We start from the raw sequence: 24,056 nt of genomic DNA, 5'->3' as shown, positions 1-24,056 counted from the left end.
AAATAGTCAGATTTACAAATGGTCATTGAAAAATAGCCACAGTTTCAAAAGTAATCGAAATTTAGCCACTTTTCATGTAAATATAAATCTGAACGAAGACACTGTTCAAAATCCGGAAAATATTTCACTATATCAGTATAATAAATATGCTGGAGTTCCAGTATAATATACCGGTCCAGCATAATATACTGGAAGTTCATACACATGTACTCCAATCTACAGTATATTATGCTGGAACTTTCTGTGTGTTGGAGATCCAACATAATATGCTGGAAGTTCATACAGAGGTGCACCAAGCTGGACCGGTCCGTGTTGCAGCAAAATAGTGGCTATTTTTCAATAATTTTGCAAACGCTGGCTATTTTTAAATTACCAATCCAAAATTTTTACCTTTATTTGATAAGCTAAAATACATAAATTTTTCGACCCAATTCAACTATTCACTCAATTTCAATTTATGTAGTGATCCTTTAATTGGATACAAAATTTAAAAAAAAAAAAATTAAAAAGCTTGTGATCTTAAACATTTATTGCCCCTCCCCTCTCCACAACCTGAGCCGAGGGTTTACCGGAAACAATCTCTCTACGTCAGCATACTCTCTACTCTCCCCAAACCCCACTTATAGAAATACACTAGGTATGTTGTTGTTGTGATCTTAAACATTTATGAATTTTTATAATTATAAAAGCATACGTTAATATTAAAATAAAAAAAAATATTTTTAAATATAAAAATATATCATTATTGAACGAATCACTAATAAAATATTGTTCAAGTATATTGATAGTAGTAATAGAAGAGAGGAAGTACGAAAATAGTTAGTAAATGGTACCAGTAGAAATGTGTTACAGTTGGTGAAATCAAACAGTATTTGGTAAATAAATAATGTTAGTACTACTAAATGTTAGTACAGTACATAACAGTCACCATCTAATGCCGGCAATTTCTGTGAAGATGCCACTGAGAGTTAGTATTCAAGTTGTGGCACTTTTTTCAAGAAAAAAAAATAATGCCTCACTCACTAAATTGTAAGAAGCCATTGTAGTACTAGTTAGGACATGAACAGTGGAAATAATCAAGAACTGAAAATACATTTTATGTTTTCTTCAAAGAAAAAATGGGCTCCTAAAAAACCCATCATTATGTCTTCAATCCCAAGTTTAAAAGTTAAAGACATGATGTGATTGCCACCATTACCTGTTCCTGTTTGTTTCTCTCTTATTATTGAGTATCAAAATATCAAAAAGCTTCAATCTTTCTGTAATTCCTCTGAAGAATCTTTAATTTCAGACCAGACCAACAAAATCCCAGGTTTTTTTCCTTACTCTATATCTCAGATCTTTTGAGAAAATGTTATGATAATGCTGAAGATTTGATCTATTTTGTGTTTTGGAATGTTGGAGTTGTTAAAGATTTCATCTTTAGCTATTTAGATTTTGTTGTAATCAGATCTTTTGAGATATGCTGTGATATTGCTCAAGTTTGATACTTTTTTGGGTTTTGGAATGTTGGAGTTGTTAAAAATTTCAATTTTAATAATTCAGATTTTGTTGGAATAAGATCTGTTGAAGGGGAGCTTGTCGTAATGGGTAAAGTGGTCACGGGTTAGAGCCGTAGAAGCAGCCTCTTACAGAAATACAGGATAAAACTGTCTACGATAGACCTGTTGTCCGACCCTTTCCCGGACCTTGAGCTTAGTGCACCGGGATCCCCAAGATCTTTGTGAAATGCTATAATAATGTTCAAGTTTTGATCTTTTTTGGGTTTTGAAATGTTGGAGTTGTTAAAGATTTCATCTTTAGTTATTTAGATTTTGTTGTAATCAGATCTTTTGTGAAATGCTACTATAATGCTCAAGTTTTGAACTTTTTTGGGTTTTTGAAAGTTGGAGTTGTTAAAGATTTCAACTTTAATTATTCAGATTTGTTGTTGTAACTGATTATTCACTCTCAGCTATTGCCAACAAAGATTGAATCTCCTTTTCTTTTAATTTTTTTTTTATGTTCTTACTTTTTTGGCCTGTGAATGTAGTGATCCAGGATTTAATCTTTCTCAGTCTTTTATTTTGTGTTGTGTTGGCCTCCGTGTAAATTCTGTCCCAGATCTGGAATTTGTGCAACTGCCTTTTACTGTTTAGTCTTATATAGGTGGATTTGGGATCGAACTTTTGTGTTCGATGAGTTTTTAGACGAAACAATTGCTGCATTGATAATACTGCTGTCTTCTTATGATTGCCACAAGATCTGTTATTTCTTTTAAAGTTGTAGGTTCCTGCTTTATTTTCTTATTATTTTTTTTTTGGAATATGCATAGGCAGATTGTTGTGGAGTGCCTACTTAGGTGTAGTCTTGGTGCACGTTGGAGCAACGCTACTATGCTTAAGCAAATTCTTGCAAAACTTCCTAGGAAATCATCGAAATGTGATTCGTTTGATACATCGGGAAGCAATTCCTGCAACAACAACACGAACTCAGGAAATGGAATTCCGTTTGCCAATAGTTGCACTGTCATAGCAACAAGGCTGAATGTAGTGAAGCGGATGTCGACAGCGATTTTTCCTACAAGTATTGTGGCTGGTGGTGAGTCTGTGGCACCGCACATTCCTTTTAAAGACGTTTCAAATGCGGAGAAGCAAAGCTTATTCGTAAGCAAGTTGAATCTCTGCTGTTCTATTTATGATTTCAATGATCCAGATAAAGATTCTGCTGAGAAGGACTTGAAACGACAAGTTTTGCTTGAGCTGAATGATTTTGTCGCTTCAGGATCCGCAAGATTCACGGAAACAGCAATCGCTGCTGTCTGTAAAATGTGCGCGGTTAACCTGTTCAGAACATTTCCTCCTAAGTCGTATCTCTCGGCTCGCGGTGAAAGTGAAGATGAAGAACCGATGTTTGATCCAGCTTGGTGTCATTTACAACTTGTGTATGACTTATTCCTTAGCGTCATTAGTCAAAGCTCTCTTGACGCAAAAGTTGCTAAGAAATACGTAGACCATTCTTTCATATTGAAATTGCTTGACCTATTTGATTCTGAGGACCCAAGAGAAAGGGAATGCTTGAAGTCGATATTGCATCGTCTTTATGGGAAGTTTATGATGCACAGGCCTTTTATCAGAAAGGCTGTAAGCAATATTTTTTATCGTTTTGCTTTCGAGACCGAAAGGCATAACGGGATTGCAGAGCTTCTAGAGGTTTTCGGAAGTGTAATTAGTGGATTTGCTTTACCGTTGAAGGAAGAGCACAGATCGTTTTTCTCCAGGGCGTTGATACCTCTACACAAGCCGAAATCTTTGGGTATCTATCATCAACAGTTAGCATATTGTGTCGTACAGTTCATAGAAAAGGAACAAAATCTGGCTAGCGTAGCGATAACGAAATTGTTGAGGTATTGGCCGGTGACAAGTAGCCAGAAACAATTGATGTTCATCAGTGAGTTGGAAGAGCTTTTGGAAATGATTAGTGTTGCAGAGTTCGAGAAGATCATGGTGCCGTTGTTTCGTCGTATAGGTTATTGCCTTAACAGCTCCCATTTCCAGGTAATGCTTCTTAATCAAAATGCTGGTTCATGCCCCTATAGTCTTTTTCTTTTCTTTCCGTGCAGTATGTTTTTTGATAAGGAACCTTTATCCTTCATTTTCTTATGTTTTCTCCTCCTGTTCTTGAGTACCTAAATACTGGAGTGATGCAAAATGACGATTTGCTAGGTAATGGTTTTTAAGACTAACTTCATATTTATTCTGCTATTGGAAAGGTTAGATGACAAATCCAGAATTACATACTCTGACTTCCACTTTATTGTGTGTGTGTGTGGGAGAGAGGGGGGGGGGGGGGTGTTTAACAGATCCTTGGTGCTCACTTCTTGGCAAATTAAGCATTACACGACATATTCCTTTTTCTACTTTTATCTTGTCTACTTGTAATGCTGCTTCAAATAACTTGATATATTAATCTTCAACGTGATAAGTATACTGTGATCGTGAGCCTTGTTCATGATTTCTTTTAATGAGGCTAACTAGCCGATTAGCATTTTGGTTATTGAACATTTTGGTGACCACTCTCTGAATTTTGAAACGCAAAATCGTGTTGGTAGAGAAGGAATCGATATAGACGTGAATACTCTCTCAGTATAACTTTCTTTCTTAATAAGGTAGTTCTGTAGTAGGAAGAAAACTGGACTTGCTCTTGTACCACCTTGCATATTGGAGTATTGGATACTTCCACAAAGGTGGATTGTCATCTTCAGAGATCAGCTTGCTTCTTCTGAGCTGCAACACTTGGCCAACCATGTTAAATGAGTGTGTCTAAGTTTGCTATACGCTCAAACTCGATAAATAATTTTCTGACCAGTTAGGCTTAGTTGGTTGTTTCAGAAATCACTTCTCCAGTTTGACATTATTATATTAGGTACAGTTTAGCTCATTCACTCCTACCATAAATGTAGCTTTGCTACGACCTCTATAGATGCTTGCTGTATAACTTCAGATGTTCTCTTGAGCTTGATTATACATCTCCAGAATCTCAGGTTCTAGTCGCAGATACTTGCAAAATATAATTTCTTAAGGTTCTAGCTTAACATTCACATCTTTAAGTAGTGGCGTAACCTAGATGGTATCTGGAAGCTTTGCTTTTAGAACGCTAACTATGATACATAAGTTGAATTGTCTCCCTGATGTCTCATTCAACATAATTGGAGGCAATAATTCCGTATTCATGGTAGAGAAAGGGCAGCCCTGTGCACTAAACTCCCGCTATACGCGGGGTCTGGGGAAGGGCCCGGACCACATGGGTCTATTGTACGTAGCCTTACCCTGCATTCCTGCAAGAGGCTGTTTCCACGGCTCGAACCCGTGACCTCCTGGTCACATGGCAACAACTTTACCAGTTACGCCAAGGCTCCCCTTCAAATTCAAATCTTTAGCTTAAGATTATGGTAACTTCAGCTTCAAAATGTCATTTCAACAACTTTAAAGTGTGGTTTGTCAAGTTTAGGATGTCACCAAGCATGACAATGTCTGGTCCTTTTATGTATTTAGCAGGTTAGTGTTTGTAACTTTATATGCCCGTACGAAATAGGTTTGACTTTAATTTGAAACTTTGAAGTTGGCTTCATCCTGAAAATAAAAAGAACGTTGGAAGTCGAGTTTGGGATCTTATGCATCATTATTGCACCTTTTCATTGAAAACTTTTTCTGAATATAATGTAATAAATTCTTTAACCCTTTTGAAAGTAGAGCTTTATAGAAGAAGCTATTCACATTGTACCTTGCATCATAAACCATATTGATTGAATAGAGTCTTAATCCTCTGACACAAGATCCTCGATACTGTTAGTCAATATGTGTGCAGAGCCAGCTATGTGATCTCTTGACCAACTTGCTATGTCGCTCGTCCCTTTGAAGGGGATGGTCCCACTCCGAGCTCCAAAGATGTATTCATTTTAGGGGAAAACCCCCCACCCTGAGTGGGAGAAGGTTGGGACGGGGTTTGTCCCAATTTGTTTCTGTTTTCTTCTCCTTCCAAATCCCACATTCTTTAACTCATTCCACAATTGACGGCTTGCAACAAGTACCTTATTCTGCTGCTTTTAACAAATTTGCAGGTGGCCGAAAGAGCACATTTCTTGTGGAACAACGATAACGTTCTTAACCTTGTGATGCATAACAGGCAAGTGATCATGCCAATTATTGTCTCAGCTTTAGAACGGAACAGCCAAAACCACTGGAATAAAGCAGTTCTTAATCTGACTCAAAATGTGAGGAAAGTCTTCTCCGAGATGGATGAAGAACTTGTACTCGACTGCCAAGGCAAGCTCGAAGAAGAAAATTCAAAGTCAAATATTGCAGCCGAGAGACGAAGGTTGACATGGGAGCGCCTAGAAATTGCTGCTAATTATCAACCTGTTACCGTGCCTTCTAATATTTCAGGCCTGGTAAAACCCGCCACGTGTCTTGTTTCGTGCTAATATGATAGTTGATTCATATCAGAAGTATCTTTAGCTCATTCACGTGGTATATTTCGCGACCAAAAAAAAAACATGCATGCTGTTTAGTGTATGGATTTGTCTTGAATATGAATGTATATAGATTCAGATTTCACTAATTTCTAAAGCTGTGGTAAGTGATTACTACCATGGCTTATTCTTTTGGTTTTTAAAGAAGATAAGTCATTTGGTTGCACTCACTTACATCACAGTTTCTTTTTTCTTTTTTTTTTTGAATCGCGTCGATATACTATTCGACATCAGCACTTAACTATATTAGTATGCTCTTCTTCTCAAGAATATGAAGAGATTAATTTTTCAGTATCCAAAGAATGGTTTTAGCTGTTTGGTTTTGCAGGTTAGCAAGTATTACCAAGTCAGATTGGATTTTAGCTTCTTTTGCATTTACCTTGTAATATAGATTTGGACATGGGAAGCGTTCCCTATCATGAATTTCTCCATTTAAGGCTGAAACTCGTGACTTCTAGTTAAGGGTGAATTATGAGGCAAAGTTGTTATATTCTTGTTATGCTGAAATTAACTTAACTCACTCGTCGATTGTCATTGTGTTCCTATATATTGTCAAATGATCTTTTATTTTTAATAGACTTCGGATACAATCAATATACGTACCTAGGTATACCCTTCATCTACTTGTCTGAATAGAATAGAATGGATGGAGATTGAGACGTAGTTGATTGATATATCGATTGCGATAGCTATCTATTTGGAATTGCCTTGGGAGGGATAACATTTTTTGTACAATATAAAGAAAGTAACAAATATATTTGATCCGTTCCTCGTAAATTGACCTGGACACCACGATTATAAAGAAAAAAAGTCTTGGATTTGAGTAGTTCACGAGCCAGCTAGGGTCATAGTATGTTAGGATACATAGACAACTCATAAGTATGGACCACCATTTCCATTGTCTTTACTTCCTGCCTTCCATATTTAAGCTATCTAGTTGTTTTATGCACTTGCATAGTTGTCTTCCCATTACTAAATGGAAAAAAAGAAGACATAAAGTACACAATAAAGATTGTCGCTTAATTGATAATGAAGCTGGTGAAAATCATGAGAGGCAAATGTTTAAATTTTAGCAGAGACAAAAAATGCTTCGTGATTTTTTAGTGGTGTCCAGAGGTACCCGCAGAGGCAGATCCAGATTTACACTTAATTGTTCAACCTTTTAAAGTTCTTAGCACTAAACTAATTGTAAAGTGTAATTTTCAAATTATGGGTTCATAGTATAATATTTGTTAAAATCTTAATTATCGGTTTTGAGTTTTTTTACAAGCTTGATCCTTTTTTAACTGTTATTTAAAAAAAAATAGCATCATTTATAGTTTATTTCATAAAGAGCATTTTTTTTTATTATTAGCATATTATAAAAATTAAGCTCAATATTTAATAAGTTAACTGACTCACTAAGCAGAGGAAGTACTTTTTTTTGTCCATCTCCATTCTCCCTTTCCAACATTCATCTTCTTCACTCCATTTTTGAAAATCTGATGCATATGTGAATGCTACCTAAATTCAAGATGTATTGATTTATACGTCTTTTATACTTTGTATATCAAGTATCACTTTAATTCAAAATATATTTTTATGCATATAATTTTTGTATATTTATTTGTGAAGTACCATCTTATTTTAAGATGTATTTTTAATGTATATTTCAAATATATTTTATATGTCAAGTGCCATTTTAATTCAGGATGTATTTTTTATGTATATTTTTTTTTGTATATTTATATGCCATCTTAATTAAATTTAAGATATATTTTTTATGTATATTTCACATATCTAAGTGTCATCTTAATTGAAGATGTATATTTTATATACATTTTATATATATTAACATATATTGTTATCGAAGTAAGATCTTTATGTTAAGAAAGGAAGAAAGAAGGAAGAGAAAAACTTAAGAAAGATAATTAAAAGAAAAACGAATGGAACAAATTTAGAAAATATATTGGCTTCGGCAAAAAACAAAATTAAGAAGAAAAGCTAATAGATAAAGAGAAAAAAAAAAAGCATGATTTTTCTACAAAGAATTATTCACTTTCCATTCAAATTGCTTATGTTTAGGGATTAATAATTAATATTCCTATTTTAATAGAACTGTGTGCTACAAATATAATTTTTTCCTGTCACAGCTATAATATTGGGTTTCATGCTAAGAATTTGTTATATTTTTTTAAACTGTGACAGTTACGTAAAGTTTTCAATAGTTGTTTACACATAATATTTGTTGAAATTTTAGTAGCTTTTGACACACGAGTGTGTGTGTTCTATGTCGAAATACTAGGTTCAACTTAACCCACAGCTAATAAACTCCATCTACTTTTGGTTACTTTACACTTGTGCTCGTAGCAGGTAACAGATACCCGGTGGAACAGTCGAGGTGCCCGAACACCACCACAATAAAATAGGAAGTAGAAAAAAATATGAAGTATTAATTAGACAACTTACCATCTACTTTCTTTAGGCCCCTAGACCCTAGCCATAATTGTTCATTGATTATTCACCTCTAGTCCATTTATATTCTCATCAACTTCACATACTTTATCTTAGGCAATCTCCCATTTTCTCTTCACACAAAGAAAGCAATTTAGGGAAAAACACAGAAAGAAGAAGAAGAAGAAAGAAAATGAATGCTCCTCCAAAATATCAAAATATGTCATACTATGAACATGTCCAAAGGCGCCATGAAGAAAAGGGATGCCTATATGCTTGGTTTGTATCACAAAATCTAATCTTTTTTTTTTCTTTATTGACATTATTCTTTTAGTTTTACTTCTTTAGTAAAAAAAAATAGTAGAGGCGGAATCAGAATAAGTGTACATGTCTCAAGCTTTAATGCGTTCAATTTTTAAAGTTCATAGTATTAAACTCATTGTACATCTGAAATTATGGGTTCAAAATTTAATATATATTGAAAATTTAGTGATTTTTCACGTATATATTTATTTTCCGTGTCACTTCACATGTACTCAACACTTTGCCTATGTGCAAAAAGCATAGCCAAACTCAAACCGGATAAAGAAAAAAGGTTGCGGCAAGTATAAATATAGTGTAACTATGGTGAATTATTTGGAATATTGAATTTAACTCGAACTAATTTGGAATTAATTCATAGTTGAGTGATATATAAATATTCATGTTCTAATCTTTTATTTTATTTTTTTGAATTTAAAAATCTTAAAATTGCAGTATGTTCACGCTATGTTGCTGCTTCTGCTGCTACGAAACTTGCGAGTGCTGCTTAAGTTCTGTCTGCTGTTGCTGCCCTTGAAGCAAACAATTATCAGTAATGCAATGTATTTCTATGTTACGCTGACTCTCCAAAATGTTGTCGCATCCGTATTGGATTCTTCAACCGGCATGCACTTGACGACATTTTCGGAGAATCCAAGCAATATAGGTGTATTTTACAAGATTGTTATTAGTAGTTGATGTTTCAATAAAACGGGATGTTAGTATATTACATATCACTATTGTATCTACTATGTTTTATATCCTTGTAATTTAAATTATTATTAGTTAATGATAAAAGTTAAACCTCTATCATTACGTATCTAAGTTATATATACTGACAGAGCGACAATGTAAATATTTTTTATAATAGCAATGCAGTTTAATATATGCTCACTTCGCCGTCTCAAGCCAATATAAAGGAAGAGGATAGCGATAGGCTGACTGCCAACTAAATAATGTTGAAAGCGATGTAGTTTAACTTGTTATCACAGGTTAGTTATATTATAATTAAGGATTGAGAAGAAGGTGGTTGGCTTGACGAAAAGGGTAATGATAGTGTAACCTAAATAAAGATTATCGAGAGAAAAGATTAACAGATTTGAGGTAAAGGATCATTCAAGAGTTTAATAGATAATCCATAAAATATACATATTCCAAGCAGTGGCGGAGCCAGAATTTTCATCAAGGGGTGTCAAAATAAAAATAATTAGATACATCGAAAAATCAAGGGGAGTCAATATAGCAATATAGTGTAATTTTCCGGCGAATGGGTATCGCCTGACACCCCTTGGTTCAATGTGGCTCCGCCACTGATTCCAAGCATAAAATGTGTATATATATTCTTGAACAGTATATCTTTGATAACACTTGAGAGTATTACAAACTAAAACATTAATTTTAGACATAGAAGTAAATCGTTGAAGTGACAGTCTTAAACACATAGTAACACACTTACAAGCCGAATTGTGACAAAAGCCGATATCACTTGCATAAAATCCTTCGGACGCCACTGATCTAGTCTCAGTATTTAGAAACACTATAATCTTATTATACGTATACATGTTAAAATTTTTCTTTTTTGCATATGTGGATAACTTCAGACGAAAGCAACAAGTTCAGTTGACCGCACAAAACCTGTCCGAGAACTGCCACTGACTTCATTTCTGGTCCATTTTAAGGATAAAATCGATCTTTTAAACCCTTAAAGATCTTTGCGTTAATTTCAGCTTGAGGAGGCAGAGGTCTTGGGTTTCTGAGACAATCAACAAATCTCCATAGGCAATTGCAAATAGGTCGACACCAAAAAAGGAGAATCCCTATTTGTCCAATCATTCCTCCTGTGAAAGCAACAATAGCTAGGGGCTCCATGCTCCTACAATACAATTTTCTTTCTTTTCCTCGATATAATAGATTAAATTACACTGATAAATAAAAAGATCTTATACCACCAATATATATATAACTTAAACACTTGAGAGTTTAGATTGAGAGAGCTTGTTTCAAGTTCAAAACAAACACAAAAAACTTCACTTTTATGGCATGAAAGGGAAGTTCTTTTTCACAGACATTAAATTTATGTTGGTTTTTATTATAATTACTGAATTAAACAAAACTTTATCTAGTAACGTTCTGCATTTATTTCATTGTTAACAGTAATTTACTCTTTGAAGAATAAACGGCTAGATGCGTGCCATAAAGTTTGTTATATAAGTGATTTATTTCATGCATATTAATTTAGACGCTTTTAACGTAGCCATGAAATTTGTATAAGATGATTTATTAAATACGTTAATTTAACTCTTATTTATGGTTTTCATTAATTGCAATTAATAAAGATGTTAAAAATGTATTGCCTAGGCTCGTGCTATGGTATAGTGGTTTAGACTTTAAGGTGTCTTTTGGTTGGAAACAAGTTATCCCACGATTAATTATCCCGGGATAAGTTATCCCACCTTCCCATAGGGATAAAAAAATACTACTATTCCGGGATTAGTTATATCACAATTTATCCCAACCAAACATGAGATAACCTCATCTCAAATTTAATCACGGGATTAATCATCCCTTATCCCTTGTACCAAACGAGCCCTAGATAACAGCTATGCAAATCACTATTTTGTCAATAAACTTCCTGCAATTTGTCCAGAAAGTAGTTTGATCAGAGTTTATGATTATACCCACGAAAAAAAGTATTTTCTTTCGATAACAGACACCAAATAAATCATAGAGAACATTACCTCACAACCATCACTAGCGTAGAACTTACCCGCACCCTGTGTTTACACCAAACTTAGGTAATTTAACTTTTGCAGTTAAAAGTTACAGTGAGGTTTGGGCACAACAAGCAACACTATTTTACAGTATCTGAATAGCCTAGAATGCCTGAACATACAATAAAGCTGGTTGAGACCTCTTATCTTATACCTTTCTACAATATTTACTAATTCTACCTCAAAGAAAGGAAGGAACCAAAAATAAAATATTGAAAAACTTCGGGAAGGGGCAATACCTAAATGAAGAAGGATAGAGGGGCGGATCCATTATCCATCAAGTTTTAAACTGTACGCCAAACTGGTCCTCCAGGGGGGGTTACACATCTAAAAATGTTGTGTACTCTAAACAGCCTCCGCTTTGCAGGTTGTCTTGTAATGTCCAGTTTGATTGCACTTACCACAACGGACAGTATGCTTTTCACGGTTATGATCTTCCACACATAACCGCTTCTTTTCAGGTCGTCCAGGTGGTCGACGACACTTGGGTGGCCGCACTAGTCGGGCTCTCGACCATTCAAGTTTATCAGAGATGGGGTGTACCTCTTTACTATAACTCTCGCGGTAGCTAGCTGCAGTGAAATATTTCACTGTGAAGTCATACACATCCTTTTTACATGATAAGAGAGCAGCAACAGCATGAGAACATGGCATCCCATAAAACTGCCAATCACGGCAAGAACAAGATCGGGTCCCTATATTCACAATGTCTGACCGCTCTGCTGAGAGAACTTCAAATTCAACTTCATCTGACCTTAACACTTTATATTTGACAGCAAGAGTTCTTGCTTCCATAATGCGCTTCTCAGCAGATGGAGCAAGAATTGAACTCCATGTACTACTCCTTGACCGCCGCTGCTCGAACTCCTCCATTAACTTACTGTGAATCAGTTTAATCACCTGAATAATAGGAAGCTCCCGCGCTTCAAGAATCCATTTATTGAACTCATTAATGTTCGAAGAGAAATGACCATATCTTGTTCCGTCTAAATGTATTAAAGCCCAGCACGAAGGAGGATACTGTTGAAGCCACGTCGCTGCATCTGAAGAAACCTCCTCAATTTCAGCCATTTTCTCTTTAAACCCCGTGGTGGACGTAGAATATGCGGCTTTCCAGAGGAGTTGAACAAGCTTTGAATTCTTGAACTCTTTACTGATGCTTTCACTCAGATACTGCACACAAATTGCATGACAAGAAGAGGAAAATGTCCTCTTCACAGCATCTGCAATACTCTTTTGTCCATCAGACAGAAATGTAAGAGGTGATATCTTCTCAGTGCTCATCTCCAATGCCTTGCGCAACTCTAACAAGTACCACATCCAGCTATCATCATTTTCTTCATCGACAACACCAAAGGCAAGCGGAAATACTCCACCATCAGCATCAAAAGAAGTGGCGGATAATAAAGTACCTAAGTATTTGCTCTTAAGCTGGACACCACCAAGACAAATAACAGGCAAGCAACCCTTCACGAACCCATGAAGAGAAGCATGAAAGGAAATGAAGAACCTCTGAAACCGACTCTCTGAACCAGCTGTAAAAACCTCAGCATAACTTCCAGGATTTGTCTTCTTGATTTGTTCACAATATGTAGGTAATAGACAGTATCCTTCTTCAGAAGAGCCATATATAGCTTGCAGCCCTCGTTCCTTTGCCCTCCATGCTTGTTTGTATGGTATAGTTATCCCATACTGCTTATAAATATCATGCAAAATGTCTTTTGGCTTGTAATTTATGTTGTCACGCAAGCGCTCCTCTATGAAGTTCACTATCCAATCAACAGAAGCCTGACGTCCATTTTGTGCATTCTTTCCGCAGGTATGTGTTCCCTCAAGGCTTCTTATAGTAAAGGTAGGGGCATTGGGAAGCTTAACTGCACGAATACGCCACGGACAACCATCTGAGGCACATTTTGCACAGTAGCGACTCAGGTCACTTTTTACTATGCGAAGCTCAAAATGTTGTGCAATAGCAGCATCTTTAATTGCACTGCGCAAGGCCTTGACGTCAGGAAACTCTTGGCCAACAAAAAAACTTTCATCCTCCATGAAATAGCAATTTATGGGATCTCCACTTTTAAACAGCTAAAGTCCCAACTTAGCTTATTGGGAGTTGGCATGTGAAGGAACTGAGGAAAGCAGCCAATGCATCCAAACCTGTATATTCAACACGCAATTTCATTAGCATGAGCCAGCAGTTTGAAAATGCACAAATCAAACTGCTGCACAAATCTTTCGTAAAACCTCTCAAGCCTTGATCAGCAAAGGCCAAAATGGTTAGATGCTTCATCAGCATAGGGTGAAAAAGGTCCTGATAGAAAATGTTTGCAAACATGCACGTTAAAAATATGACTTTTCTCGACCTAGTTACTAGGACAGGTTTATGTCATCAGACTCAACATATGTGCTAATAAAATGAAAGAATAATTTTTGATAAGAAAAATGAAAAGAGCAGTTCCTTGGACATAATGCAAAAATCCCATTCGAAAACATAATATCATGCCTATTCTTTTATGCATCAGTTGGCTATAAAAGAGATCACTACAAGACTATGGAACAGCTATTCACCTTTCTCGGCAGACTGGAATTTAAAATCAAACAAATGAAATTACTTCATATGTTCCATGAAAACGACACAAATAGAAACTAAATACATTTTAAGGCAAGCAATAACGTCGCAAAGCTGAACATAGAATAAATGCAACGGACTGTCAGGTAGAGTTAGAGAAATGCTTGATCCACATTAAAGATAAAAACCAAAGATGTTTTGCTTTCTATATTTCCAATAATATGGGAATTGTAGTGATTGACTGATTGATATTTCCTACAATTAAAGAAAATAAATTAAACTACTAATCCTACTCACGCCGTAAATAGATGCCCCCTTGGTCCATTTCAAATTCAGCCAGAGGTCTTTGAGTACAAACTCTTTTTTTTTTTTTTGGTGATAACAAGAAACATGATGTCTCGAGCTTTGAAACTCGGTGTATAATAGGTTCACCCCTCTAACTTTCTCAAGTTAAATACCAGCCTAGATTCACCAACCCGGCTTCGAACTAATGGCATGCGTCTACCACACATCCAGCGAGAACACACGCGGCATGGACTACCAACATATCTTGTTATGATTGCTCCCCACGCTATCACATCGATAAGGACCTAGAGAGCTGCCTTCGCGTTTGGCATTCCTTCGTAGATCTCCGGATTTTAACCCTACACACGAAATTCCACACTGCTTGTCTCACTCGAGTGAATCAGTTTCAAGAGCATTCCGCCAATTTTTGGCGTTGTAATACCTTTTGCCCTACTTAACAAAAGATAGGACACAATGGAAGAAAAGATAAACGATACATGTTATTTGAGAATATATTTTAGACATTAGCACTTTTACAATAGCTCTTATGCTTTCTCAGACTGGTTTAGACTTTCAGAAATTTATACACTTAGAAAATATCCAGAACTTATACTTTTTATTTAGATTTGCATAATATTGGCATGAGATGAGTTTAAATGAATTACATGGTTAGAGAGGATTCATATCGCCGACCAAACTTGTTTGGTGCTGAGGCATAGTAGTTGTTGTTGTAATACCTTTGCCTTTGAACCCCTGGCTACTCTTTGAGTACAGACTTTAAAAAAAACGTGACCCCAGTCTCTCCCAGCCCACTCAAGCTCATTATTAGTGAACAAAATCAGCTGCACACCATATCCTTGGCGATTCAAATCACCTCTCCTAACCCCCCTAATCTAAAACTTACCCCCACCTTGTATTTACACAAACTCAATGAATATATGGCACATATCTTCACATGCCATTCTTATCACTAAATCATAGTTAATTAATACTTAATTTATGAACTAACCATGGTAAATTAGAATGATCTGGTGTAAACACTGAGTTTTTACCATTTAATTGCATATGAGCAACCAATTGTGAAAAGTCAACCTAGTTATCTCCAAAATCCCATGAGATAGAAAAAAACAATATTGATATGACCAATTTTTGATAAGAGCATTTCTAACATAATGATGCTAAATTCGCCCAAGGGTGTCACACTAATGGTCAATAAAGTAGGTGGAGAACTACAAAGTCTTCGGGAGTAAAAAACACCGGGTGATTTCTTCCTATAAGTCCAAGGAGAATTACCCACCTATACAGGTGGGGGTACACAGTACCTGCTGGAACAGTCAAGATGCACTCAGCGGTCAAAGAAAAAACATAATACTGCTAAATTCTTTGTAATTTAGAAATTAGTACTACTACTATATACTAAAGAAAAATTCAATTCCTCAACACAGAAATAATTATTAAAAAACAGAGAATAGTGCCCATGAAAAGAACATTTTAAATTGAAAATAGTTTTAATGAATTAATTAATGAATTTTAGAAGGGGAAATAATAAAGAAATGGAGGAAAGTTGCAACTTTTACCTAAATCGGAGTAGTGGACGGCGGCGATAAGCTGAGGAATCAGTAATATAGCAGATGACGGAGGTTGATTTGGGAATTTTGAATCATCGTGGACGATTTTCAAAACCCTAATTCGATGTTTTGTTCACAGAGAAGTAGAAATTAGCTTAGAAATATATTTGTGCCTTAACCCGTTTTTGAGTTTGTCTGCTACTTTGGTACCCGCTTCGACCCGTTTGCTTTGGTTAAGATTTTTGTTAAATGTTTTTTCATAAATATTTTGGAGAATATTTTGGACATAAAAAAAAAAGTCTTTTGAAATCTTTGATAATGTTATAAAATAAAGACTGTAAAGTAAAGACAAGTATAGAGAGAAATTGATATATTATTCAAACTTTAAATTTATGTACATAATGAACCGAAAACTCCTATATTTATAGAAGAAAGGAAGCAACTGCGAGACTTTTTAGGAAGCAGCGGCAAGACTTTTCTTTAGCTGATTGTAAGTTGTCTGCATAAGCTGCTTGCAACCTGCCTGTTTAATAAGAAGCTGCTGCAAATCATTTCATTGAGCTGCTTGCAACCTGCCTGCATCAGCTGCTTGTAGATAAATTTCAACAGAATACTAAATGGATAATCTTCTTCAGGAAGATTATCTATAGCGGAGTAATAAATGGACATCCAAAATATAATTATTTTCATAACACTCTCCCTTGGATGTTCATTAAAAGGTATTGTACCTCGTTAAAACCTTACTAGGAAAAATCCAGTGGGAAAAAAATCCTAGTGATAGAAAAAGAGTACACATATTTAGTAATACGCATTTCTAGCTGCCTCATTAAAAACCTTATAAGGAAAACACTATTGGAAAAACCTTAATAAAGAAAAAAGAGTACATCACATATTTTACTCCCCCTGATGAAAACCTTGTTTCAAATATTTGAGTCTTCGCATTCCAATCTTGTATACCATCTTCTCAAAAGTTGAAGTTGGCAAAGATTTAGTGAATAAATCTGTCGGATTGTCATTTGAACGGATTTATTGTACATCAATGTCACCATTTTTCTGAAGATCGTGTGTGTAGAATAATTTTGGTGAAATGTACTTCGTTCTATCTCCTTTTATAAATCTTCCCTTCAATTGGGCTATGCATGCAATATTATCTTCGTATAAAATTGTGGGTCTTTTCTCACATTCCAAACCATATTTTTCTCGAATAAAATAAATTATTGATCTCAACCATACGCATTCCCTACTTGCTTCATGAATAGCTATTATTTCAGCATGATTTGAATAAGTAGCAATAATAGATTGCTTTGTGGAGCGTCATGATATGATAGTACCTTCACATGTAAACACGTACCCGATTTGAGATCTAGCTTTATGGGGATCAGATAAATAACTTGCATCTGCATAACCAACAAGATCTGCACTATCTTTGTTAGCATAAAACAAACCCATATCAAGAGTTCCCTTTAAATATCGTAATATATGTTTAATCCCGTTCCAATGTCTCTGTATAGGAGAAGAACTATATCTTGCTAGTAAATTAACAGAAAATGCTATGTCAGGCCTTGTAGCATTAGCAAGATACATTAGTGCACCAATTGCACTGAGATAGGGTACTTCGGGACCAAGGAGTTCCTCATCCTCTTTTGGAGGTCGGAACAAATCTTTATTCACTTCAAGTGATCGAATAACCATTGGTGTACTCAATGGGTGTGCTTTGTCCATGTAAAGGCGTTTTAAGACCCTTTATGTATAGGCAGATTGATGGATAAAGATCTCGTCTGCTAAATGTTCAATTTGCAGACCAAGACAAAGTTTTGTCTTTCCAAGATCTTTCATCTCAAATTATTTCTTAAGATATTCAATTGCCTTTTGGAACTCTTCTGGACTTCCAACAAAATTTATGTCATCAACATAAACAGCAAGTATAACAAATTCTGAAGTCATTTTCTTTATAAAAATATATGGACAAATAACATTATTTATGTAACCCTCTTTCAACAAATATTTACTGAGGCGATTATACCACATGCGCCCAGATTGTTTTAAACCGTACAAAGATCTTTGTAATCTAATTGAGTACATTTTTCGAGATTTTGAATATGCTTCAGGCATTTTAAATCATTCAGGGATTTTCATGTAAATTTCATTATCAAGTAACCCGTACAGATAAGTTGTAACCACATCCATTAGATGTATTTCAAGCCTTTCACGTAATGCTAAACTGATGAGATATCGAAATGTTATGGCATCCATAACGGGTGAATATGTTTCTTCATAATCGACTCCAGGTCGTTGTGAGAATCCTTGTGCAACAAGGCGAGCCTTGTATCTTTCAACTTTATTTTTATCATTCCTTTTTCGCACAAAAACTCATTTATGACCAACTGGTTTTATACCAACAGGTGTTTGGTCTACTGGTCCAAAGACCTCCCTTTTAGCAAGTGACTTCAATTCCGATTGAATTGACTCTTGCCATTTTGGCCAATTAAATCTTTGTCGACATTCTTCGACGGATCGGGATTCAAGATTCTCACTGTCTTGCACAATGTTAAGTGCAACATTATATGCAAAAATATTATCCACCACTATTTCAGATAGATTTAAATTTAATCCCATCAACTGTAGACCTTATTAAAAGTTTCTCACTCACTTGAGTCTCGGGTTCATTGATTTCTTCATGAATCTCAAAACTAATCAAATATTGGGTCTCTTCAGGAGATCCCTTCATAATATCATTTTGATCATTTGTCGATTTTTTTTTCCTAGGATTTCGATCCTTAGAACCCAAAGGCCTACCACGCTTCAGGCGTGCTTTAGGTTCACTAGTTCTTATGCTAGTAGATGGTCCTGCTGGGACATCAATTCGTATAGGTATATTCTCTGCAGGGATATGTGACTTGGTTATCCTTTTCAAATCAGTAAACGCATCTGGCATTTGATTTGCTATATTTTATAAATGGATGATCTTCTGGACCTCCTGATTACATATAGGGGTACGTGGATCAAAGTGAGATAATGATGAAACTTTTCACAAAATTTCTCTTTTGATTTCCTTTTTCTCTCCCCCTAATTGTGAAAAATTTATTTCATCAAATCGACAATCTGCAAATCGAGCAGTAAATAAATCTCCCATCAATGGTTCAAGATAGCGAATAATAGAGGGTGATTCAAACCCAATATATATTCATAACCTTCTTTGGGGCCCCATCTTATTGCGTTGTGGTAGTGCTACTGACACATATACAACACATCCAAAAATTTGTAGATGGAAAATATTTGGTTCATGACAAAAAACTAATTGTGACAGAGAATATTTATTATAATGTGTCGGTCTGAGACGGATAAGTGATGTTGCATGTATATCGCATGGCCCCAAACAGTAATGAGCAATTTTATTTTCATAAGTAGTGGTCTTGCTATCAATTGCAGTCGTTTAATAAACGACTCTGCAAAGCCATTTTGAGTATGAACATAAGCTACAGGATGTTCAACCTTTATCCCAACTGATAGGCAGTAATTATCAAAAGCTTGAGATGAGAATTCTCCAACATTATCAATGCGAATAGCCTATATATGATAATCTGGGAATTGTTCCCTTAATCGAATTATTTGGGCTAATAACTTTGTAAACGTCAGGTTGCGAGATGATAATAGGCACACATGAGACCATCTTGAAGATGCATCTATTAGGACCATAAAATATCTAAACAACCCACTTGGTGGGTGAATAGGTCTACATATATCCCCATGTATACGTTCTAAAAAGGCAGGGGACTCAATGCCAACCTTCATTGGTGATGGTCTAGTGATCATTTTGCCTTGAAGCATCACAAGAAAATTCATCATTTTTAAGAATCTTCAGGTTCTTTAATGGATGCCCACTCGAATTTTCAGTAATTCGTCTCATCATTATTGATCCAGGATGGCCCTAACGGCCATGCCAAAGTACAAAAGTATTTGAATCAGTAAACTTCTGGTTTACGATAGAGTGTGCTTCAACTGTACTAATCTTTGAATAGTATAAGCCAGAAGATAAAGTTGGTAACTTTTCTACAATGCATTTTTGGCCAGAAATATTCTTTGTAATACAAAGATATTCCACGTTCATTTCATCTATTGTCTCAACATGATACCCATTTCGACAGATATCTATAAAACTCAACAAGTTTCTTCGGGACTTGGAGGAGAATAATGCATTGTCTATAATAAGTTTTGTTCCCTTAGACAGAAATACAGTAGCTCTTCCGAAGCCTTCAATCAAACTTATATTACCAGAAATTGTAGAAACATTTGCTTTTTCTTTATGCAAATAAGAAAAGTATTTTTGATCTTTGAATATGGCATGAGTTGTTCCACTATCAATTAAACAAATATATTCATGATTGATCTTTGATCCAAACATAATTTGAGGATTATCCATATTCTTCAAAATAGCATAATAAACAAAATAAATATGATAGTAAACATTATTATCAAAGCATAACTTTTATTTATGTACAACAATTACATAACCATACTATCTACTACAAACAACAAAAATTAAAATATTTACATTTTTACATATTCACTACCGATCGCATGACTTGCTTCTTCTTTTGGGAGTGCAAAATAACCAGCTACATCCAAATGCATGAAGTCTAAAATATCTTGAGAAATAAAATTTGCTTCAGCATTTTTCTCTGTCTTCTTCAGGGAGGCTTGATACAACTCAACCAGGTGCTTTAGCGTATGACATGTACGTGGCCAGTGCCATTTTCCTCCACATCTATAGCATGCATTTTCTGGCTTTGTTTCTTGCACCACTTCATGCTTTTATTTCTTCCTTTTCCACTGCTGGTAGTGAGGAGGGTTCTTTGGTACATTGTTATTACCACGATTAGAGTTTTCTCCCCGACCACGGCTATGACCACGACTGGGGCCACGTCCTCTTCCACGCTTAGCTTGGTGGAAGTTCGTCTCATTCACTTCAGGGAATGGACAAGAACCAGTAGGTCGGCTTTCATGGGTTTTCATTAATAGCCCATTATGTTGCTCGGCTACAAGAAGATGTGAGATAAGTTCAGAATACTTTTTGAATCCCATCTCTCGATATTGCTGCTGCAGGAGCATATTCGAGGCATGAAAAGTGGTGAAAGTTTTTCTCCAACATATCATGATCAGTAATATTATCACTACATAGTTTCAATTGGAAAATAATTCTGAACATAACAGAATTATACTCACTGATAGATTTAAAATCTTATAGCCTTAAATGAGTCTAATCATAACGTGCCTGTGGAAGAACGACCATCTTCAGGTGGTCATATCTATCTTTTAAATTATTCCACAATATGACTGGATCTTTAACAGTAAGATATTCCATTTTCAGGCCCTCATCAAGGTGACGGCGTAGGAATATCATTGCTTTGGCACGGTCTTGGTTTGATGCCTGATTTTTATCTTTGATGGTGTCTGCCAGACCCATCGCATCAAGATGAATTTCGGCATCAAGCACCCAAGACATGTAGCTTTTGCCCGATATATCCAGGGCTACAAACTCAAGTTTAAAAATATTTGACATTATTTAGAAAAATAAAGTTCGTACCTCTGATACTTTTAAAGTATTTTCTCGAGATGACAGAGTCTCGTGCTGATAACGTGTTATAAAATAAAGACTGTAAAGTAAAGATAAGTATAGAGAGAAACTAATATATTATTCAAACTTCAAACTTATGTACATAATGAACCGAAAACTCCTCTATTTATAGAAGAAAGGAAGCAACTGCGAGGCTTTTCAGGAAGCAGCTGCAAGGCTTTTCTTTAGCTGCTTGTAAGTTGTCTGTATGAGCTGCTTGCAACCTGCCTGTTTAATAAGAAGCTGCTGCAAATCATTTTATTGAGCTGCTTGTAACTTGCCTGCATCAGCTGCTTGTAGATAAACTTCAACAGAGTACTAAATGGATAATCTTCTTCAGGAAGATTGTCTATAGCGGAGTAATAAATGGACATCCACAAAATAATTATTTTCATAACACTCTCCCTTGGATGTTCATTAAAAGGTATTGTGCCTCGTTAAAACCTTACTAGAAAAAATTCAGTGGGAAAACTCCGTTCCGGAGTCGTCTTCATACAAGTCAAACTACGGTTAACTCCTACGACTTAAACTTCCAACTTAAGGACTATGTGTCCCATCTCACTCCTAAACTCACCCAAAACCAAAACCAAACACCGTGACGAGTCATGTAACTACAATATAATACAGAGAAGGCAATAAATAGTGGACCGGGGCTAATACACTCAAAACGACCGGCCAGGTCATTACAAAGTAGGATTAGTAAGAACTTATATTTTTGGTTATTAGTTGTTCATGGTGGCATTAGGATGTCATGTTATCACTTTCGAATTTTTTGTGTGTGGTTATAATATGTCATCCCTTTGTTTAATGTTATGCACACTTGACAGTTGGTTTGTATGTTGGTAACGACTAATATATACTTTAATAATACTTGTATTTAGTTAATACATGAAGTTAGTGTGCTTAGGTTGTTAAATTGCTTTCCATCTTGTTGGTGTACTTTCTTTCATTCTTGATGAATTCCTTAGACTGTAGCTTGATATTAAATTGATTCTCCTCTAATTATTTTTTAATTTTTGTTCATTGTAAGTTAGGTTGTTACTAAGAATTATGAGTATCCCATCCCATAGTTTGGAATCTAACTTTGGTTCTTAAGACGAGATTTGACGATAATTACTTGTTGTACAAATGCTTAAGGCAGAATAAGAAAATCATGGTGCGTGAATACTCATCAAGAAAGGCTCACTGTTGGAGGAAGAAATACTTTGGTAGATGCCCTGAGACTTCAGAACTGCTAACCTAATAAGATATTATAAACATTCAAGTCACGGTGAAAAGAAAATCATGATGAATACTCGGTACAGTTCGACATGGTAAAAAAAAAAGAGAAGCTAGAAGAAAAAAAAGAAATTGAAAAAGGTAGAATATAATAAACATACAATAAGGATATTAAAAGAAATTGGGACTCAATATATAAATGAATATATGATTGTCGGTATTTTTATGTCTTTCACTTCTTGAGTTCAACAAGTGACTACAAAGGAGATGAATAATATGCGAGGAAGAAGTGCAGTAAATGAAAGGGGTTTAACGGGTTATTAATGAATTTTTTAAAAAAGATATTTTTTTAATTTGGTAGCTTTCCATTAGGTGAAGGGTATTCTTAAAAAGTTTAGCTAACGGTAAGGGTAGATATGTCCCGATAGTATAACATATGGTAAATGTGAACAATATACCAAAGTAGAAGGATATATTTGACCATTTTTCCTTGATTATATATAGTTAGTTATACACATATTATATATGAGTTTACATATATTATATCTCCATCGGCTTATGTTTAGTTTAAGGGATCGGCTATTTTTTATCTTTTCATAATTTATTTACACTAAAGACATATATACTTGGCTATGAGATAGAACATCAATTGATATATCATAAAAACAAGATCACGTGATTAATTCTGAAAAGCAAATACAAGAAGAACAATATTACAAAATTTTGAACTAAGATTTGCTTTTGTTTTATATCTAGCGGTCTATTTTTATTTTATACAAACTTCTATTCTTTATATTTCATGCGAAAAAACTATAAGAGACAAGTTTGCTTCTCATGCTTTAATTTAATCCATTTGTATAATAATTTTTTTTTCACATAATGAATTCAAACTCAAGATATATTGAAAAATGTTTTATTTGGAGAAAACATAAGCACTAATAATTTTATTTTAGCGATCCGTTTGTTATTTCGTATATATATATGAAGAGAATGAATTTTTTTTCTCGATGTAAGATGCTAGATCTAATAATACCAGAAATCTCAAGTTCGAGCTTTAGCGTACTGAGCATAAATGATTATAACAAAAAAAAAAGCTCCCTAAATATTAGAAATTTTAAATAATTAGAAACTTTAAGGAAAAAAATCGTTTCTAATTACTTTTTTTTATTTTCGTTTCTGTGAAGAAATAATAGAATGTAGGGCCACACAATTATTGTGTTTTTGTATTGTATGATTCTGCAAATTGCAACAATCTACGTGCATTCCCCAATTTACCCCTATCTTTTTC

The 24,056-nt window shown here is 35.0% G+C and overlaps 2 protein-coding genes and 1 non-coding gene across 5 annotated transcripts; 2 read left to right on the top strand and 1 right to left on the bottom strand.

The window, feature by feature from the left end:
* The first annotated feature begins 949 nt into the window (after positions 1-949).
* LOC104120714 (serine/threonine protein phosphatase 2A 57 kDa regulatory subunit B' kappa isoform-like) lies at positions 950-6,337 on the top strand. 2 transcript variants are annotated; one of them, XM_009632533.4, is made up of 3 exons: positions 950-1,312; positions 2,315-3,536; positions 5,600-6,337. In XM_009632533.4, exons 2-3 carry the CDS (start codon positions 2,376-2,378, stop codon positions 5,960-5,962), a joined length of 1,524 nt encoding a protein of 507 aa, XP_009630828.1. In that variant the 5' UTR covers positions 950-1,312; positions 2,315-2,375; the 3' UTR covers positions 5,963-6,337. The 2 variants fall into 2 exon arrangements, with proteins under 2 accessions (XP_009630828.1, XP_009630829.1); XM_009632534.4 differs by having other exon boundaries at positions 1,174-1,312; positions 2,319-3,536.
* A 2,216-nt stretch (positions 6,338-8,553) lies between these two features.
* On the top strand, positions 8,554-9,556 carry LOC104120715 (uncharacterized). Its single transcript, XR_004503519.2, has 2 exons — positions 8,554-8,722; positions 9,200-9,556. It is a non-coding gene; the product is annotated as an uncharacterized protein (transcript).
* Positions 9,557-11,522: 1,966 nt separating this feature from the next.
* Positions 11,523-16,102, bottom strand: LOC104120717 (uncharacterized). Of its 2 annotated transcripts, XM_009632537.4 has the most exons (3): positions 15,946-16,097; positions 13,759-13,825; positions 11,523-13,671 (listed from the first exon to the last, which is right to left on the bottom strand). In XM_009632537.4, the coding sequence occupies exon 3, from the start codon at positions 13,561-13,563 to the stop codon at positions 11,860-11,862; it is 1,704 nt and encodes a 567-aa protein (XP_009630832.1). In that variant the 5' UTR covers positions 13,564-13,671; positions 13,759-13,825; positions 15,946-16,097; the 3' UTR covers positions 11,523-11,859. The 2 variants fall into 2 exon arrangements, with proteins under 2 accessions (XP_009630832.1, XP_009630831.1); XM_009632536.4 differs by lacking the exon at positions 13,759-13,825 and having other exon boundaries at positions 15,946-16,102.
* Between the last annotated feature and the right edge of the window lie 7,954 nt (positions 16,103-24,056).

The sequence above is a fragment of the Nicotiana tomentosiformis genome, chromosome 6, assembly GCF_000390325.3.
Source record: "Nicotiana tomentosiformis chromosome 6, ASM39032v3, whole genome shotgun sequence".
Classification (NCBI taxonomy): Eukaryota; Viridiplantae; Streptophyta; class Magnoliopsida; order Solanales; family Solanaceae; genus Nicotiana; species Nicotiana tomentosiformis.
Note: the sequence above shows the minus strand (reverse complement) of the source record. Positions and strands in the feature narration are given on the sequence as shown.

Coding starts and splice junctions, on each gene's coding strand:
- LOC104120714 (XM_009632533.4), top strand. CDS start 2,376: ATGCTTAAGCAAATTCTTGCAAAACTTCCTAGGAAATCATCGAAATGT. Junction 3,537..5,599: donor TTAACAGCTCCCATTTCCAG/GTAATGCTTCTT, acceptor ACAAATTTGCAG/GTGGCCGAAAGAGCACATTT.
- LOC104120717 (XM_009632536.4), bottom strand. CDS start 13,563: ATGGAGGATGAAAGTTTTTTTGTTGGCCAAGAGTTTCCTGACGTCAAG.